The 21,149-nt window shown below is 38.0% G+C and overlaps 1 protein-coding gene across 17 annotated transcripts in view; it reads right to left on the minus strand.

Moving 5' to 3' along the window:
• Positions 1-21,149, minus strand: part of RARS2 (arginyl-tRNA synthetase 2, mitochondrial) — a 75,854-nt gene that overhangs the window by 30,450 nt on the left and 24,255 nt on the right. For 12 of the 17 annotated variants that reach the window (XM_063724729.1, XM_063724730.1, XM_054557015.2 and 9 more), the window contains 5 exon segments: positions 19,746-19,848; positions 18,319-18,402; positions 10,977-11,074; positions 4,167-4,222; positions 1,174-1,257 (listed from right to left, as the gene is read on the minus strand). In XM_063724729.1, the coding sequence (XP_063580799.1) occupies positions 1,174-1,257; positions 4,167-4,222; positions 10,977-11,074; positions 18,319-18,402; positions 19,746-19,848 (425 nt within the window). 17 annotated transcript variants of the gene reach the window in all.

A 21,149-nucleotide genomic window follows, 5' to 3' on the forward strand; every position in this document is an offset into this window, starting at 1 on the left:
GGAAGCACACAAATAAGAACATAAGACAGGAGCCTTACCATATTTGAGTAGAGCTGGACACCAGGAAATTGGTGATGTGAGAAGATGGGCAAGGGTGTGTCTGTGTGTCAGAGACTGCTTTATAGAAATGATACTAGAGCTGTTTCTTAAAATACACATGGTGGTAACACCAGATATTTTTTTAAAGTCTGTATTTCACAATGTACCCCGTCCTTCACTACCATAACAACTTCATTTACCTTGCCCTCTCACACCTTGATTACTGGTTTACATGAGTTAGGAATGGTTCTGAGTAAACTCACTATATGAGAGATAATTTGTGGTAGTACTTAACTGTTTGGATCGCACTCCTCTCTTTTTCTCTTTTCCTTTTGGACTTTCCCCAACCCACTCCTACCCCTCACTGTACAGTTAAAGGGGAAGACAAAGTATCACCCTTTGCTTATCTTCTGGGCCACTGGCTATGGTAGAACAGTGGATCCTACTTCATGTAGGATGGCCCAGGGAGGCTGGATGTCCTTAGATTGAAAAACGGCAGGGCTGTGGTTGAGAAGGGTGTACACAGTTAGACTTACTTCTTCCCTGTATACTCACTTCTACATTTAACTAATAAAAGTAGGCAATTTCTCTTTATTAAAACCACAAAAGCCTATATCAGGTCTTACTCTGGGGTTTCTTTCCTGAGACAAGGTCCTGCTCTGTCACCCACGCTGGAGTGTAGTGGACTGCAGCCTTGACCTCCTGGGCTAACACGATCCTCTTACCTCAGGCTTCCGAGTAGCTAGGACTACAAGGGCATGCCACCATGTCTGGCTAATTTTTTTGTATTTTGTAAAGACAGGGTTTCGCCATGTTGCTCAGGCTGGTCTCAAACTCCTGGGCTCAAGTGATCCACCCACCTTGGCCTCCCAAAGTGTTGGCATTACAGGAGTGAAACACCATGCCTGGCCCAGGTCTTCTTTGAATGTGTGAAGTTACCTTCCCCAAAGGTAACTTGTGTGGTGAGAATTACTCAAATAAATAGAAGATTTTATGCAAAAGAGCCATTAGGAAAAAAAAAAATAGGTAGGACATACTACTTCATCCAATGGGATTCTGCCTATATTCTGTCCAGATCAAAGTTTTTACAAATTGAATTTTACAATGAAATGAAAAAATCTCAAGTGTACTTACCAAACTGCATGCCCCAATCACCAAGGTAATTTATTCTTATTACTTGATGTCCTAAAGCTTCTTTGAGGTTTGCTATAAAATTTCCTAGTAATCAATAAAGTATACAGTTTCTCATTCTTGTTATCCATTTTTGACATAAGAACCATGTACTTCTCTATTATCAAAGCATAAGTAGAAAATTCTTTTCACTAAATTTACCAACTCAATGTTTTTACTAAAACATTCATCATTGTGTTTTCATATGTGTTATGGAAAGGGAGTAAGAAATTACTTGTAGGGCAGTTATTCCAAAGAATCTCACATTTTCACAGTAACAGAACTTTCATCTACATTATTAATAGGATTTGAGGACACATTAGACTAACTGCTATTCTAGTCAATTTCAAGAAGAGAAAAAAAAAAAAATCCCAGTAATTAACAAGAAATATATTTGTCTGTGCCCTAAGAACCGAAGCCTCACTGTTGTATTTTCCCTTTTTGTGTTTTCTAAATAGCTCATTCTATCTCCTTTTAATCACTAACATCTACCCTCTGCATGCCTGCTCCCTAACAGCATGTAATAATCTAAGGCCTTCACTTTCCCATACTGCTGATGCTGGTTTCACACTCAACATCTATTCTGCTTTCCTTCTTGGGTGCCCTCATCTACTGCCGAGGCTGAAAACGTAAAAAGTACAATTCCCAGAGTCTCCTGTGGTTAGAGTTCCAGAAGTCTTCTAGGTTTGGGCAATCAGATACAGTCTGTGTAAGATTTGGAAGGGGAGCTACTTCTATTTTTTTATGATAAGCACAGTGGTGGGGGCTTTGTTTTTTTGTGACACCATGAACAGAGGTCCTAGTATTCCATGATGGCCACCAAAGAAATTGAAAGTATATGGGGCTGCCTCTTATGCCTGTATGGATTCTAGATGGCATGGCAGGAGTAGTGGCATTTTCTTGACCATGGCAGTGGCAGCATGGTTCTAGAGCAGTGCAAGTGATTGCAGAAGAGGCAGGAGCTCCCTTGATGACAAAGTTCCATAGTGCAGTTTTGGGAGTTATTTATGTCAGCTTAATCCAAAGCTTCCGCAGCCCTCCAACAACTTTGTAAACCATTCAATATCCTATAATAAATCCTCTCCTGCCTTTACTAAGAATGGATTTAGTTTTTTGCAAATAAACCCTCACCAATATCCATACCTGACTTAAACTACTGCAGCTATCTTCTTTTCCAGCTTCCCTACTTCTAGACTTTCCCAATCTATAAAGTCCCTGCAATTGGAACCCCAGTTTTTCCAGCTGGCACGCACATGGCATATTCCTATTTTTTTCTTAGCCCCTTGTTATATCACAAATCCAATTAAACGTCTGAACCTAGACTTCTGGAATTAGACTGTCTAATTTCAAATCCTGGCTACAATACTTTGGGATCTTGGGAAAGTTACTTTTGGCTGCTGAATTTCTTCATCCATAAACCAGAGTTAACAGTATTTACCAAACTGGGCTGTTATGAAATTGAATTATATAATACATGAAGACACAGCATGGTAAGTTCTCAAATATTATCTCTAACTGGTCCAAATATTTCCCTCAACTGTGAAAACAACTTTATGATACCCTACCCATCATTTACTCACTCCTATACTTTTGAATTACTCATATAGCTTTTTTTATACTGTATATTTCTTATACTTTTTCATCAAGTCCTGTCATTTCTTCTCTTAAAATGCCGCTCAAGAACAATAAGAGCTGACCCCACAACAATCTATGCCACAAGTACTAATTTCTCCAATTCTGAAAAGTATTGAAGTACAGGTTAAACAACTTTCTCTTAAGCATGCAATAGGACAGATTTCTACATTGGAAGTGAGATTAGATTGAGATAAACTCCAAAGTCCCTTCAAATTCTAATATTATATAATTTTAATTTCGGTTTTTAAATTGACCTGCTGCATGACATGTGTTAAATACATGAAAATCGTTAAGTATATTATACACTGAAGCATTACAACTATGAAGTACCATATAGTAATCTCTATTTATTGAAATAGTCTTTTTTTCCTTTTTTTTTGTTTTTGAGACAGAACCTAGCTCTGTCGCCCAGGCTGCAGTGCAGTGGTGCGCAGCTCACTGCAACCTCTGCCTCCCGGGTTCAAGTGATTCTCCCACCTCAGCCTCCTGAGTAGCTGGGATTACAGGTGCACACCACCACACCAGCTGATTTTTTGTATTTTTAGTAAAGACGGGGTTTCACCATGTTGGGCAGGCTGGTCGCAAACTCCTGACCTTAAATGATCTGCCTGCTTCAGCCTCCCAAAGTGCTGGGATTACAGGTGCGAGCCACCACGCCCGGCCAGAAATAGTCTTGTTTTAACTTCCAGTCTTGAACATTCCACTAAGTGCTCACATGACTGAGGTGAATTTTTAACAAAAATTGTTATTTGTGTTTTGTAATTTTGACAAAAATTGTTATTAAGTAGAAACCTTGTCTCTACTAAAAATACAAAAATTAGCCAGGCATGGTGGCGCACACCTGTAATCCCAGCAACTCGGGAGGCTGAGGCAGGAGAATCCTTTGAACCTGGGAGGCAGAGGTTGCAGTGAGCCGAGATTGCACCACTGCACTCCAGCCTAGGCGACAAAAAAACCACAAAATAAATGAACAAAAAAATCTGAAAGGTTATACATCCCCACATAACTATTTTTACTTTTGCATCTTTCAGGTTTTCTCCATATTTATACTTATTTTTAGAAAGTTAAAAATCATAACATATATAGCAGTTAAAATTAGTTTCTCAGTGAATCTTTTGGTTTTGAAATCAATTTTGTGTTTCCACAAAACAGTGTAACCAATGTCATCCATTTCAGGTAATACTGAATTGGCAAGAGGCTCATATAAATTTAAACTTTTTGTTTTTTGCTATTTTGTTATTTAAGCATTAAAACATTAAATTGAACTATCAAATACTTCCTCAAAGGAACGTTTAGTATTTTATGTGAAACTAAACACTTACCTATGATGGTAGAACGCAAATGTCCAACGTGAAATTTTTTGGCAACATTAGGTGAACTGCAAAAAAAAGGGGAAACATTATTTCTCTATTCTAAGACTTAAGACTTCTAAGAATCAACTAGGTCATGCCTCCATACTTTGACAAAACTGTGGAGTATGGCCTTTGGTATTAGGAGAAAGATAAGTTAAAAGTTAAAAATTTAGAGCAAAGATAAATTAGAACTCAAAATTTTGACATTGTGTTAATGAAATTGATCTTGTGACTCCTGAAGTAATAGCATTCATGTAAGTGGTATCTGCTAGTATTTACTGTATCAGAAATCAAAACTTAAAAATGTAAAAATACGCCCAGCACAATGGCTGTAATCTCATGCCTGTAATCTCAGCACTTTGGGAGGCTGAGATGGGAAGACTGCTTGAGGCCAGAAGTTTGAGACTAGCCTGGGCAACATATCAAGACACTGTCTCTACAAAATTTTTTTTTTTAAATTAGTCAGGTGGCTGGGTGTGGTGGCTCACGCCTGTAATCCCAGCACTTTGGGAGGCCGAGGCGGATGGATCACTTGAGGCCAGGAGTTCTAGACCATCCTGGCCAACATGGTGAAACCCTGATTCTATTAAAAATACAAAAAATTAGCAAGATGTGGTAGTGCACGCCTGTAATCCCAGCTATTTGGGAGGCTGAGGCAGGAGAATGGCTTGAACCTGGGAGGCGGAGGTTGCAGTGAGCCGAGATCACGACGTTGTACTCTAGTCTGGGTGACGAGAGCAAAACTCTGTCTCAAAAAAATAAAAATAAAAAATAAAATAAATAAATAAATTAGTCAGGTGTGGTGGTGCATGCTTGTAGTCCTAGCTACTTAGAAGGCTAAAGTAGAATGGTAGCTTGGGCCCAGGAGTTTAAAGTTACAGTGAACTATGATGACTGCACTTCAGCCTGGGTGACAGAGTAAGACTGTGTCTGTAAAATTAAAAAAAAAAAAAAAAAAAACATGTAAAAGTATTTATGCATAAAACCTCCCAGAACAATCAGAATGTGACTCACCACTCCAAATTCCCAATCAACACATTTATCACTCCCGTGTGTGCTCAAGAAGTTGTAATCAATCATTTAACATAGCAAATGCTTCTAGAGCACTCACTACCTGACAGGCACAGCTTCACACACTTCACGGGCATTAACTCATTTAATACTCATGTGCTTTTATCTTTCATTTTACAGATGAGGGAACCGGGACAATGAAGAGAGATGATGAAGCAAATATGGCAATATCTTGATGACTCTTGAATATGTGTAATGAACATATGGGGGTTAATTATACTGCTCCCTGTTTTGTGCATGTTTGAAAATCTCAGAAGTTTTTCAATATTTAAAAAAAGATAAATTAACTTGAACATAGCTGGTTAAAAGTGGTAAAACTAGAGCTTAAATTCTGGTCTGTCTCCAAAGTCTTGTTATACACCCTTAAGAGTACTACAATTTAAAAACTTGATCCTATGGACATGTGTGCACAATTATGAAATTATGAAACTACACAGGTATTTAATCATTGTTTAGAAAGAAAGTAAATGTCATTCTAAAGGCTTAAAAAAAAACTTCCATTTCCAGCCAAAAGAAGATCGGATTTACTCTTCTGCCTTTAAGTAATCAGAAAGCCAGAAAAACAGATGAAACACTGATTTTATGAAACTGGACAATAGTCAGTGAAGGACTGTGATGTCTGAGAGAAGAGCAAACAAGGGGAGTCCTAGCGCTACACCACATTGCTGCCTTACTAGTAAATTTGTTGGATGTAGCTAAAGCAGAAAAATCTATAACATGAAATGTTTATATTAGAAAAAAGGTTTTAAATCAATAATCTGAGCTTCTCCTTTAAGAAACTAGAAAAAGTAGAGCCAACTAAATCCAAAGCAAGCAGAATAAAAGAAAATAATATAAATAAAAGTAAAGCAAAAAAAAATCAATAGAAATAAAAAACCCCAGAAAAACAGCTCTATACCATAATTGTGGAGGTAGTTACACAACTTGCATATCTTTGCCAAAACTCATCAAATTATATGTTTAAACATGGTGAAATTATATGTTTAAATAAGTATTGTTTGTAATTATCCCTCAATGAAGCTGATTTAAGAAAAAAAAAGAATAGAATACAATGGAACAATAAAAATAATAAGCCAGCCCTGGATGCATTCATATTAAAGGAACATAAAATACATTATTTAAGAAAAAAAAAAAAGCAAGAAGTGAAAACAATGTAAAATATGTATAGGCTGTTTACAAATGTATAGAACATCTCTAGGAGGGTGAATAAAACACTGATATTCGGATTAATAGATACCCACAGAGGAAACTGAGATGGAGAAGAGTTTTCCTTTTCATTAAACATCTCTTTGTAATCTCTGAATTTTTAAAAAACTAGGTATTTATAATGTCTGTTAAGAAAAATGAAAACAAAAACAAAAACAAAAAACACTTTCACAGAGCTTTGCATTTTCCCTCCGGTATTAGAAAAATTGAATCTATCCAGGTCTTCAAGTTTTGGCAAAATGTCCCTTGAAATCAACAATTTGCTTCTCTCTGATACCATATTTCTACTGAGAAGGGACTACAATGAAATGGAAAATACAAATTCAATTCTTTTGGCAACTAAAGTAGCTACTATGAATTATAATTTGGGCATCTTACTGGGACTTTTGTTAAATTACTTCATGTAATTTCCTTAATTTTTGTAAGAAGGGACAGATAACATCACTCTTGGCCGGGCGTGGTCGCTCACGTCTATAATACCAGCACTTTGGGAGGCCGAGCTGGGTGGATCACTTGAAGTCAGGAGTTTGAGACCAGCCTGACCAACATGGTGAAATCCTGTCTCTATTAAAAATAGAAAAATTAGCTGGGCGTGGTGGTGCATGCCTGTAGTCCAGCTACTCTGCTGGGGAGGCTGAGGCAGGAGAATTGCTTGAACCGGGGAGGCAGAGGCTGCAATGAATCATGCCACTGCACTCCAGCCTGAGCGAGAGAGCAAGACTCTGTCTCAAAAAAAAAAAAAAAGATTACTCTTATTTTCCAGATAAGAGGCCAGAGAAATAAACTGTCCTGTCCAAGATCACTGAGCCAGTTACTAACAGTCAGAACTGCTACCCTGACCTCCAAAATTCTCATTTTACCAGCCAGAGGTCTCCAATCTGTTTTGTGAGAAGGGTGTCTCACACTTGGGAGCAGCAGGAGCTGGGGAAAATCATGCTGAGAAAAGAAAAGAAAAGAAAAGGCTACCACTGCTTCCCATGATCTTACAGAGCTGATCTGTACAAAATAGGAGAGGCTGACTAGAGAGAGATTAGCGAGGAAACAGTAATTAGCTTCAAGTCTTACACCATCTACCACGGGGAGTCCAAATCTATGATGGACAGCCATTTATTCTGTACTTTATCACACTACTCCTAAATCAGACAAAATATATGACAACCTACACTACGTACCAGGGAGGCAGTAAAAGTTAAGTATACAGGTTTCAGAATCAAGAGTTAGCTCTGTGAACCTGGGCAAGTTACTTAATCTAGTATTATTATAGTCAACTCAATTTAGGGAGAAAGTTTCTTGAGCACAGTGATCGTATCTCTTGTTTTCTGGGGAATGTTGCTTGGTCTGTTCAGGATACTACATATTTTAAAAATTCTCTTCTCCCACCTCTCTCATTTTCAGAAGAAATCCAAGAACAATTTTCCTGTCCCCACCTATTTTGTCTCTACTTTGAAATCACAACAGCAAGAACTACAGCATCTGGAAAACCTCTAAAGGAGAGAAGCAATGGTCTCACAACAATGCCACATGTAAACTGTCAGAGGCAAAGATGGCTGCTAGAAGACAGGCTCTGCCTTCATCAGCATTCAGACACTCATTTAAATTCCAGCTTTCCTTAACTGCTTTAGAAAAAAGCTAAGAGAGGCAAATCCATAAGCAAATTAACTGCCATACAAAAAGCCTACAGAATACAACTCACATAGAACAGGTTATTTTTAGATATTTTTTAAAAGCATAAACAAAAAGGAGCAGTATATGGGAAACCAAAACTTAAGAGTAAAGCCAGGGAATCAATGAGTAAGGAAGACTGAAGCCACAGTATTTCTAGAGCTTAGCTGGAGTAAAAAGATGGTGAAGCTGAAAACAAAAAAAAAAAAAATGCAAAAGAAGGTAAGTAATGGTGGCAACTTTTCAAGTTTTAGGAAACTTTATAATGGCATTATTTCAAGGATGAATGTATGGTAACAGGTAATATATTACCTCCCTGCTGATTTTCCTTTACTTGCGGGTTAGGTAATTGAAAGGGGTTTAAGAGTAATATGGTAATGAAGTGCCTCCCCAGTGAAGAAAGCAGTATGTCCATTAATTTAAAGACATGAATGAAAATAATCAAAGATGACCACAAATTCTTTCCTTCTCTCACCATTAAGAGATGTACTCTATTTTTCTTCCCTTGAATCTGGGGTGATCTTGTGACTTGCTTTCATCAGCAGAAAGTGACAAAAATGATGCTGTGCCTGTTCCAAGACTAGATGATTTCACTATCTTAGAGCCCTGAGTACCTTTGTAAAGAGGTCTTGCTACCCTGCTGGAGAGACAATGTGGTGGGAGAGAGAGAGATGCCTGGCTAGAGAAGTAAATGAGCCACTTTTGATTTGTAGCCCCACTAGTCTCTAGATGACCACAGTTACGTAAGTGACCTCAAGCAAGTAGAAGAACCACTGGCCTGAAATACCCCTCTCTCCCCATTTCCTAATCCATGGTGTCATAAGTACCAAAATGGATGTTGTTTTAAAACACGAATCAGAAGTTGGCATTTTTTTTTCTTGAAGAGCCTGAGAGTAAATATTTTAATAGGCTTTTGGGCCATCTGATCTGTCGCAACTATTCAACTCAGCTCTACTATGTTCAACTGCCATTGCAATATGAAAGCAGCCAATGTAGATGATGTAAACAAATGTGCACAGCTGTGTTCCAACAAAACTTTATTTGCAAAAACAACTGGCAAACTGGATGTTGCCTATGGGCTTAGGTTTAACAATCCCTACATTAAGGTTTGCAGCGGTTTCTTATTCAAGTGGAGACAAAACAAGCAAACTTCCTTAGGAGATGGCCTTAGTGTAGTTCCTCTCTAGTGTGAAGATGACTGTAGGAAGTCCCTCTACTCTTTGTGATGCAACAAATATTTAAACTCAACTTTAAAAATCATAATTGTGGTGTACTGGCAGTTTTAGAGTCATTCATAATATGTGTCTACTCCATAGGAGTAGAAGCTTAATCAGTAATTGGTCCTTATTATAAATTCATGAGTTTGCTTAGAGGGTCTGCCTTCTTTAAGAAGACAAGTCAGCGGCAGACAGTACACATGCATAAAACCCGCTCTTTCTCTGATTGTCCAGGAGCTAATCATAACTAAATTTAGAAGCTATTAACATAAACTGCAATAATGACTTAGTAAACATGAGATAATACTTCCCATATCAATTTTAAACATCTTCCACAGACATAAATACTTAATAAGACAAAAGGCTCTTAGCAAGTTCTATCTTTCTAAGTAGAAAAACAGTTCATCAAGACTGTTCTTCAGCTTTAGGAAGACAAATGCAACATCTCCGATAATTTCCTAGAGTTGTCAGTCTGTCGGCTGTACAATGAAAGTATTAGTTCTTAGTGTTCCCCTTTCTCTCTTGGTTACCTCTAGCAGTCCAAATATCAGACAGTTATACTGACAGCATGTTAGAAAGTTCTATGAAGACTATTTAGAGGCATATTAAAACTTCAAGCTATTTTTCTGGTAATTAAAAAAATACATTTATTACAAATACTAAAAGACTTGTTTCTCTGGTAATCAAATTACTTAAAAAAAATTTTTTTTTTGACACAGGGTCTTGGTGTGTCTTACCTGCTAGAGTGCAGTGACAATCACAGCTCACTGTAACCTTGAATTCCTAGGCTCAAGCCATCTTTCCTCCTCAGCTTCCCAAGTAGCTGTCACTACAGGAGTGTGCCACCATGCACAACTAATTTTTCTATTTTTTTAAGAGGTGAGGTCTCACTATGTTGCCCAGGCTGGTCTCAAACTCTTGGCCTCAAGTGATCCTCCCACCTTGCCTTCGAAAGTGCTAGGATTACAGGCTGAGCCACCATGTCCGGCCACTTTAAAATTCCTAATATGGTAGTAACCATTACCTCTGCCTTAACAGTCTATTAAAGTAAATAACTAGTCAGGCGCAGTGGCTCACGCCTGTAATCCCAGCACTTTGGGAAGCCGAGACGGGCGGATCACGAGGTCAGGAGATGGAGATCATCCTGGCTAACACAGTGAAACCCCGTCTCTACTAAAAATCCAAAAAAAATTAGCCGGGTATGGTGGCAGGCGCCTGTAGTCCCAGCTACTCAGGAGGCTGAGGCAGGAGAATGGCGTGAACCCGGGAGACGGAGCTTACAGTGAGCCGAGATCTCGCCACTCCAGCGTGGGCGACAGAGCGAGACTCTGTCTCGAAAATAAATAAATAAATAAATAAATAAATAAAGTGAATAGTTCTTCCAAAAAAGTAATTGTTAATACTTAAAAAAATAATAATTATTAGACATTTTTGGAGGTCCAAAAATACATTTTTTATTCACAGTTCAATGATTGATTCACTGTGATTTCAAGAAATAACATAACTGCACTGGTTTTCAAGTTTTCCATATGTTATTTATTAAGACCCCCAAATAATGATGGTAATAACACTCCTCTGCCGAGTCAACTTGATTAAGCAACACATAAAAGGGGTGCACCCTCACCTGAATTCAACCACAATCTTCTTCTGGGGAAGCCCAGAGAAAAGTTCACTTTTTAATCCATATTTTGAGCCATCTTCAATTACTTGTTGTAGCACTGTCTGAAAATTAAAGGAGTGTAATTTAATGAACAAAAATTACAATGCTTTTAATTACTCTGTTACTGAGAATTAAATGTTGCCAATTTGTTCATTCTAATTTATGGAACTGAGAATTTCTTAGCATCCTCAGTGGCACTACCTCCAGCACCACTTTTCTGGTTACTAATGCTAGTCATAGTAGTAACATGAGTTAACATTTACTAGGGTTCTGTGCCCTTTTATACTCCATGTCTATTCATTCTTACAGTAACCAGTTATGTAGGTATTTTACAGAGAAGGAAATTGAAGCTTGGTGAAGTAACAACCAAAAGTCCCACAGTAAATATTAACAACAAAACCAGAAGCACCATCTAACACTTATTGAGTTCATACTGTGTGCCAGCCACTATTCCAAGCATTTTACATTTTATATGCATTAACTTACTTACTCCTCACGACAGCCATAGAGATAAGAACTATTTTAACAAAGAAAGAAAGAAAAGTACTGAGGGATTAAATAGTGCAGAAAAGAACTTTTCCACTTCACAGTTAACCTGTTAACTGCTGCACGCTGCTGCAGCTTTTGTGATATTAAAGACCACAAGTAATGGTAGGAAAAAGATAAAAATGTATAATGCCTATTGGCTACACAAGTGAGAAACAAGGAAATCCCACAGAAACTTCCCAAACATATTCCAGGTTAGTTTTTAGTTATTAACATAGAACTATGATATATAGTTCACAAAATTCATATTTTATTTTTTGTTAATGTTGATGAACTTTTGTTTACTCATATTAGTTGGTTTTGTTTCCCCAAATGCATTATATTTTACTTTTATTTTTATATTTTTCAGACAGGCCTTACTCTGTCTCCCAGGCTGAGTGCAGTGGCGCAATCATGGCTCACTAAGCCTCAATCCGACTCAAACGATCTTCTTACCTAAGTGATCCTACCACCTCAGCCTCCAGAGTCGCTGGGACTACAGGTACATGCTACCACACCCAGCTAATTAAAACAAAATTTTTTTTTGGAAGGGCACAGTGGATCACGCCTGTAACCCCAGCACTTTGGGAGTCTGAGGCAGGTGGATCACGAGGTCAGGAGATTGAGACCATCCTGGCCAACAAGGTGAAACCCCACCTCTACTAAAAAAATTTTAAAAAAAAATTAACCAGACATGGTGGCATGCGCCTGTAGTCCCAGCTACATGGGAGGCTGAGACAGGAGAATCGCTTGAACCCGGGAAGCAGAGGTTGCAGTAAGCCGAGATCGCGCCACTGCACTCCAGCCTGGGTGACAGAGTGAGACTCTGTCTCAAAAAAAAAAAAAAAATTTTTTTTTTTTTTTTTTTTTTAATAGACAGGGTCTCTTGCTCACTCTGTCGCCCAGGCTGGTCTTGAACTCCTGGGCTCAACTGATCCTGACACCTTAGCCTCCCAAAGTGCTGGGATTATAGGTATGAGCCACCATGCCTGGCCCCAAAATGCATCTTGAGTCTTAAAAGTGTGGTTTATGTTGTGAAAAATTTTATTATTAAAGAGTTGGTTAAAATGGTCTCTAAATGGAACAAGCAGAGAAGGGAGCAGCAGCCAGTACATAACAATCGACATTTAAGAAGCATAAAGTGCTAGGTCCAAGACCAGGTGCTCCTACAGTACCCGTTGTCTTTAAGCCTCATAATCTTAAAGATGGGCAACATTTCCCATTTAATGGATGCAAAAACTAGGTTCAGAAATAGTATGTATGTGCACAAGGACGTAGAGAAAATAATACTCTCTTGACTCACATTGTGCAATAAGAAACAGATAAAGGATTAATACAATATATAGACAGTATACAGAATAGTGTCTATCATAAACTAGGGTCCCAGTATTATTAGTCCAAGAATATATATGACAAGAACACATCAGTAAGAAGAAATCCAGATTCAGATTATTCTAAGTTGAAAGTCTACAAATCTTTCCCACTTCTCCTTTTTATGTAATGAATGGTAGACTCCACAACAGTTAATCATAGTAAGTTAGAATTCTCTTTAACAATAACCCTCTATCTACTGATTTATCTGGCACAAACAACAAAAAGGCAACGTTAATAATTTTTTAAAAATTGAACATTTAAGATAAGGCTGAAGTCCCTTTCGATCATCTGTCCTTATCCTAATTCCTTCCCTCCTTCCTCAGGAGTAAACACTTTTCAAACATCATCTTACCTGGTGACTACTCCCTTCTTGCAACTATCCTCCTTCCTTGGTTGTAAAGACAAAATTCTCTATCAACTTTTGCTTCTCAATTTCTTTTGTAGGCTCTTCTTCCACCATCTGCCCTTGACTCTGCACTCTGTGCTCCATTCTTGCTTCTAGCTTTTTATTTTACACTTTTAGGTGACTTAAACCACTCCCTTAAGATTTCAAATACTTGGCCGGGCATGGTGGCTCACACCTGTAATCCCAGCACTTTGGGAGGCTGAGGCAGAAGGATCACCTGAGGACAGGAGTTCAAGACCAGCCTGACCAACATGGTGAAACCCCGTCTCTACTAAAAATACAAAAAATTAGCCAGGTGTGGTGATAGGCGCTTGTAACCCCAGCTACTTGGGAAGCTGAGGCAGGAGAATCCCTTGAACCCGGGAGATGGAGGTTGCAATGAGCCAAGATCACGCCATTACACTCCAGCATGGGCAACAGGAGCGAAACTCCGTCTCAAAGAAAAAAAAAAAAAGACTTCAAATACTAATTACTTAATTTCTCTAGTGCTACAGACTGGATATGCTTTTCAGGCATTTCACAGAAAATACACTTGTTCTTCCATCTACACTGTCTATTTCCACAAACTGCACTACCACTCACCCAACTAACCTACTCAGAAACCTAGGAGTCCCTAACACTTAACCTTATTCCCTCAACCTCTGTAATCAATCACCTGTTAATCACTGGGCCCTGTGTGTGTTATCTCCTAAACATCGTTACAGTTATTTAATAACTGGTTCCTCTGCCCTGGTTTAGGCCCTCGTCTGTCAGCTATACTACTGCAAAAACAACACCTACAGTAATGCACCAAGTAACAATGTGTCAGTCAATGATGAACCACATATATACAATGGTGGTCCCATTAAGACTATAATGGAGCTGAAAAATTCTTATCACCCAGCAATGTTGCAGCAGGTCATAATGCCTAGTGCAATGCATTACTCACATGTTTGTGGTAATACTGATGTAAACAAACCTACTAGGCTAGGCTGCCAGTCATATAAAAATACAGCACATACAATTATGTACATCACGATACTTGATAATAATAAAGGACTGTACTGATTTATGTATTTAATCTACTATATTTTAAATCATAATTTTAAAGTGTACTCCTTATACTTATTAAAAACAATTAACTGTAAAACTGCCTCAGGCAGGTCCTTCAGGAGATACTCCAGAAGGCACTGTCATCATAGGAGATGACAGCTTCATGTGTGTTACTTCCCCTGAAGACTTTCCAGTGGGACAAGATGTGGAGGTGAAGACAGTGATACTGATGATCCTGACCCTGTGTAGGCTAAGGCTAATGTGTTTGTGTCTTAGCTTTTAACAAAAAAGTCTAAAAAGTAAATTAAAAAATTTGAAAAAGCTTACAGAATAAGGATATATTTTTGTACAACTGTATAATGTGCTTGTTTTAAGCTGTTATTACAAAAGAGCTGAAAAGTTAAACAACTAAGCTGAGATATAAAGAAAAATAAATAGAAGAAAAAAGTTTAAAAAATGAAAAAGTTTATAAAATAAAAATGTTACAGTCAGCTAAGGTTAATTTATTATTGAAGAAAGAAAAATATTTATTTTTTAGAGACAGGGTCTCTAGCCAGGCATGGTGATGGGCACCTATAATCCCAGCTACTTGGGAGGCTGAGGCAGGAGAATCACTTGAACCTGGGGGGTGGAGGTGGGAGCTGAGGCTGTGCCATTGCACTCCAGCCTGGGCAACAAGAGTGAAACTCTGTCTCAAAAAAAAAAGAGACAGGGTCTCACTCTGTCACCCAGGCTGGAGTACAGCAGTGTGATCTTGTACAGCAGCATGTTATCCTAGCTCATTGCAGCCCTAACACTCTTGGGCTCAAGTGATCCTCCTGCCTCAGCCTCTCAAAGTGCTGGAATTACAGGTGTGAGCCACCATGCCCAGTCAAGAAAAATGTTTTTTAATTTTTATTATTTTATTCTGAAGTTATGATACAAGGAAAAATATTTTTTATAAACCCATTGTAACCTAAGTGTAACATGTTTATAATGTCTACAGTAGTGTACAGTAATGTCCTAGGCCTTCACATGTACTCACCACTCACTCACCCAGAGCAACTTCCAGTCCTGCAAGCTCCATTCATGGTAAATACAGGCATAGCATCTTTTATATTTAATACTGTATTTTTACTGTACCCTTCCTATGTTTAGACATGTTAAGATACAAATACCACTGTGTCACAATTGCACAAATACAGTATTTGGTATTTTACATGATGCACAAGTTTATAGCCTAGGTCCGTGTAGTCAGTTTTATCATCCAGGTTTGTGTAAGTATACTCTATGATGTCCCATAATAACAAAACCACCTATGGACACATTTCTATGAATGTATCCCATTGTTAAGCAACACATGACTATATAACAAAACAATAACACCTAATTATCTTTTTACATAGCACAAACATTCAATTGAGTCTGTTTTATTCAAACCCTTCAATGATTTGAACGGTTTAAGAGATTTTTAAATTTAACTTTTTCTTTTACTTTTGGTTAAACATGCAAAGTTTAATTTGGCAAATTAAAAAGCGTGAAATAAAAGGATGTTATCCATTGTGTATTTCTGAAGCATCCCTAAGAAAACAGGGTTTTGTTTGAATTTTTCCTATTTGGTTGAGATCATACTTTCTTTTTTCCCTTTTAACAATTAAATATTATTTGAAGTTACAGTTTGTCTTGAAAGTACTGCAAGCTACTGACAGGTAGAAGTTTGGTACCAAAGTGACAGTTCTTTGCAATGCCATTATGGTTATTTCTCAAACAAAGATATATTAATTCTTTGTTGGTCCTAACAAGAGTCGAATTTTTTCTTGATGTGATCTGAAAAATCCATTAAATATGCAAATGATGGCAGGGCGCGGTGGCTCACGCCTGTAATCCCACCACTTTGGGAGGGTGAGGTGGGTGGATCACCTGAGGTTGGGAGTTCAAGACCAGCCTGACCAACATGGAGAAACTAAAAATACAAAATTAGCTGGGCACAGTGGTGCATGCCTGTAATCCCAGCTACCTGGGGAGGCAGAGGCAGGAGAATCGCTTGAACCCGGGAGGTGGAGGTTACAGTAAGCAAAGATCGTGCCATTGCAATCCAGCCTGGGCAACAAGAGCAAAACTCCGTCTCAAAAAAAACCATGCAAATGACCACCATCTGAGACCTAAAACTTATGGTGTAAACCAACTTACTGCACTGCCAGTTGTATAAAAGTATAGCACATACAATTATGTACAGTACATAATGCTTCATTATAAATGACTATGTTAGTGATTTATGTATTTACTTTTAATCATTATTTTAGAGTATTATCCTATTTATCAAAAAATGGACTGTAAAACAGTTAAAATTATAAAACTAGAGATCCAATACGTGAGAAAAACAGATGCTATAAGCTTGAGAAAAGAAAAATAGCTCAGAGTAGTCTCAGCTATGTGAGGTATGCAGGCCCAGAAAGACATGCATATCAGACATCAGTTATGCACAAACTCTTCCTCCTATGGGTGGGGACAATTGTTTTATGTGATTTTGTTCCCGACTAGCTGCCTCACACATTATCTTCATGTTACTGGAATTTGTGACACAAAGAAAAATATACAGCCTATCAATAGCTTACATTATTTTAATGTAAATTCTGGTTAACAACTCAAACTCCCTCTTCTTTCCCTTTAAAAATCCACTTGTAACTGCTGCCAATCAAAGGGTGTATTCAGGGCAACTTGAATCTGTGCTCCTCAGCTGCAATCCTCAAGCCTGGCCCAAGTAAACTCTCTACTTACATTAATTTTGCCTCAGTTTCCTCCTTTTAGGTTGACAGCCAAATGTAGAATACATAAAGTTTTCAGTAAAGAAGAATTATCATTAAAATTGTAACACAAAGCAGAGGTACATTCAATAGTCTTTTTCTGAACATGAGTGCTCACTGCTCCAGGATCTGGCTTTACTGTGACACTGAGCAGGGCAACTGTAAGCAGTCTGCTTGCTCTTTTAATGAAATTCCCACTAAGATTCAGATCCTCAATGCTGCAATATGGAAGAATTCCCATGTGAGAGAGTAGCTGGACTTCAAAGCCCTGACTCTTGTCCCTTCAATGTCAATTGAGAAGGATTTGGGAATATTTTTAATAAGTGAGCTAATGGGTATCCTTAAATCAGAAAAAATTCTGTAGTTTGTTAATTGAAATAAAGCTTGAAAATTCATGGCCATTGAAATTTTTATTTTGAGACAAGGTCTCACTCTGTCACCAAGGTTGGAGTGCAATAGCACAATCACAGCTCATTGCAACCTCAAACTCCCAGGCTCAAGCGATCTTCCCACCTCAGCCTCCAGAGTAGTTGGGACTGCAGGTGCAAACTACCATGTGTGGCTAATTTTTAAATTTTTTTGTAGAGATATACTGCCGGGGCTGGTCTCGAACTCCCAGGCTCAAGTGATCCTCCTGCCTCAGCCTCCCAAGTGCTTATACAAACCTAGATGATACAGTCTACTACACGCCTAGGCTGTATGCTACAGCCTATTGCTCCTAGGCTACAAACCTGTACAGCATGTTACTGTACTGAATACTGTATGCAACTGTATCATAATAGTGTCTGTATACTTAAATATATCTAAACACAGAAAGGTACAGTAAAAATATGGTATTGTCTTATGGGACCATCATCTATATACGTTGTGTATGAAATGTCATTATGTGGTATATGACTATACAGTGCTACGACATTGTGTATGAAATGTCATTATGTGGTATATGACTATACAGTGCTATGACAGCATATAAATGAAGGGGTCAGAAAGGTACTGCCAAAGAAATATCAAGATTTAAAGGATGAGTAGGTGTTAACTTGGCGTGGCACTCCCCAAGTTATGGATCAGTATGTGCAAAGGTTTTGAGGCCAGAGGAGGCATAAAGAATTTAAGAACTGGAGGAAGACCACTGCGGCTGAAGCAGACAGAATGAAAGTACAATGGCTGGATATTAACTTATTCTTACCTTTGTTAAGAGCTCTCTGTTTATTTTGAAATTTACAGTCCTTTGGCCAGTACTGATTTCACTCACCACTGTATCACATCTTAGCTGAAAAGAACAAATCACACAAAGTAGGTATGTTATATAATAGGCCTAATGAAATAGGTAGTTCTAATGCTATTTTTGGCTTACAAAGACACAAGTAAATCATCTTTCATGGTCCCTATATCGGGTCCCAGTTCTCAGGCAATCTCTTTAGTTCCATACTTCTATTTAAGTAAACACATTTTCTTTTTTTCCCAACTGACATGCTATTCTGTATTCAGTCTCTCTCTTCCTCATTCTCTTTCCCTCCCCTCAAATTCACCTTTTAACAAGTAAGAAAAATCACTCTACCCATATTCTACCTACTCTGACATACGAGGAACACTTTTTATCTCACCTAGCTTTCATGAGAGCCACAGAACATGACATTCTGTCAGGGTCTACGCTAAAGCACCTGCACCAACAGATAAGACGTAATTTAGATAGTTTGTCTTCTACGCATATGCCTTCACTTTTTAACCTATTAGATGTTCGAACCCATCTCATGAAAAACCTATGGAACTTGAAGAGATATCTGCTGTCACTAAAGAGCAACTAGTCTTTATTTTTAAGAACTTACAAGAAATGGGGAAAAGGAACTAAATATGGTATTTTGAATAATTCTATTCCTGGTAAATATCTGGGAGTGATTTTCTGATCAAATAAATATTTACTAAGCTACCAATGCTCCTTTATCATAGTCATCCTTTAAATAAGCATCTTTTTCTATGATACTGACTTTCATTGTTCCAATTCTTTTGAGTTCCCAGACACTGACTCTGTGGACGTATGTTAATAACCTTGTCCAACATATCTGCCTTTTCTGAGGGAATTACACTAACAATTTATGTTTAGTAATTCCTTGCAATCCTTTCAATTCCTCTTTCAGATATCAAACCCATCAGAGAACTTAGAAATGAAAGAGGCTTATTAAATCATCTAACCACCTCTTCTCTGTAATCATGATTCTATTTACATCCAATCATCTCATATTTCAATGTTCATCTTTTCAGAAACTCATTTTAAAAATTGCAACTCACTGCTCTAATTTATCAAGCTTGTTCTCCTAAATTCAAAAGTCCATCCAGCTTCAATCTGTAAATTTAATTAACACTTCAGTCTTCCTGTAAGTGGTTAATCAAAAAATTGAACAATGTCAGCTCAAGAGGAATGCTTTACAACTAATTTGAAAAATCATTATAACCTTATAGTAAATGGCTAAAATGAATTTAAATTATATTACACAAGATGCCTCGAACAAAGAAACACTATTAAATTCACTATTATGGCTGAGATAGGCTGCAAAGTATTTTTTTTTAATAACAAGTTTATTACAATGTCAAAAAGAGATAATAGTGCTAACGTACCTTCTCTGCTAGTCTCTTGGCTTGAACTTGAATATCTGGTCTTGAATGGTCATTGTCTTTTTCCAATAAAGAATCCACAGAAAGCTGAAAATCAGCTACTTCTCTAAAGACAGACATCGAAATGAGATAGAACTGTTACCTTAAAAGCATTAGTTGTTAAACAAAGACTAATCACTATGAGTTCTCCATTGAGACATACCTTTACCAGAAGAAGGTGTTATGTGTACTTTCAAAACTAAAAGCAAGGGGGCCGAGAGTGGTGGCTCATGCCTGTAATTCCAGCACTTTGGGAGGCCAAGGCAGACGGATCACCCGAGGTCGAGTTCTAGACCAGCCTGGTCACATGGTAAAACCCCATCTCTACTAAAAATACATACACACAAAAAAATTAGCCAGGCATGGTGGTGTGTACCTATAATCCCAGCTGCCTGGGAGACTGAGGCAGGGGAATCGCTTGAATCCTGGAGGTGGAGATTGCAGTGAGTCAAGATTGCACCACTGCACTCCAGCCTGGGTGACAAGAGCGAAACTCTGTCTCAAAAAAGTAAATAAAATAAAATAAATAAATAAATAACAAAATTAAAAGCAAGAAAATGAGAAATAACCTAGTATTTATTTAGAATGTTTTTCTTATCAGCTTATAAAATTCTTCCTCTTCTGGCTGGGCGCAGATCCCAGCACTTTGGGAGGCCGAGGCAAGTGGACCACTTAAGGTCAGGAGTTTGAGACCAGACTGGTCAACATGGAGAAACCCCATCTCTACTAAAAATACAAAAATTAGCCGGGCGTGGTGGCGTGCGCCCGTAAGCCCAGCTACTCGGGAGGCTGAGGCACGAGAATTGCTTGAACCCGGGAGGCAGAGGTTGCAGTGAGCTGAGATCATGCCACAGCACTCCAGCCTGGGTGACAGATCAATACCTAGTCTCAAAAAATTCTTCCTCTTATACTAGCCGCCTTATTTTATAGACATGAAAACTGATGTCTGGCAAGCTAAATGTCTCCTTTAAAATCCTACTGCAAATAAAAACAGATTGAGAAAAAAGCCCAGGTCTCTTTACCTCTTCTACAATGCTTCCTCTACTACTCCAAATACATGCTTCTAATTCAAACCTCTCCACTGACCTCCAAATGACATATTTTTTAAATGTTGTAATTTGAGTTTCAACATGAGAAAAAGAAGAATATTATTCTTAACACTCAGTAGTTCATTAAAGAGACGGACAATGCCATTTATCCTTTTCATTGGGTAGGTGAAAAAACAATACAAAAACAAAGAAACAAACACAAAGCAACTGATTAGTGAAAATAAATCATTTGCATCATGAGATCAGTTCTCTCTAGGGAAGCAGAGTAGGGAATGCAGTCAAACAAATATATATCAGTGACTTCAACATTATCTGTAAT

The sequence above is a fragment of the Pongo abelii genome, chromosome 5, assembly GCF_028885655.2.
Source record: "Pongo abelii isolate AG06213 chromosome 5, NHGRI_mPonAbe1-v2.0_pri, whole genome shotgun sequence".
Taxonomy (NCBI): domain Eukaryota; kingdom Metazoa; phylum Chordata; class Mammalia; order Primates; family Hominidae; genus Pongo; species Pongo abelii.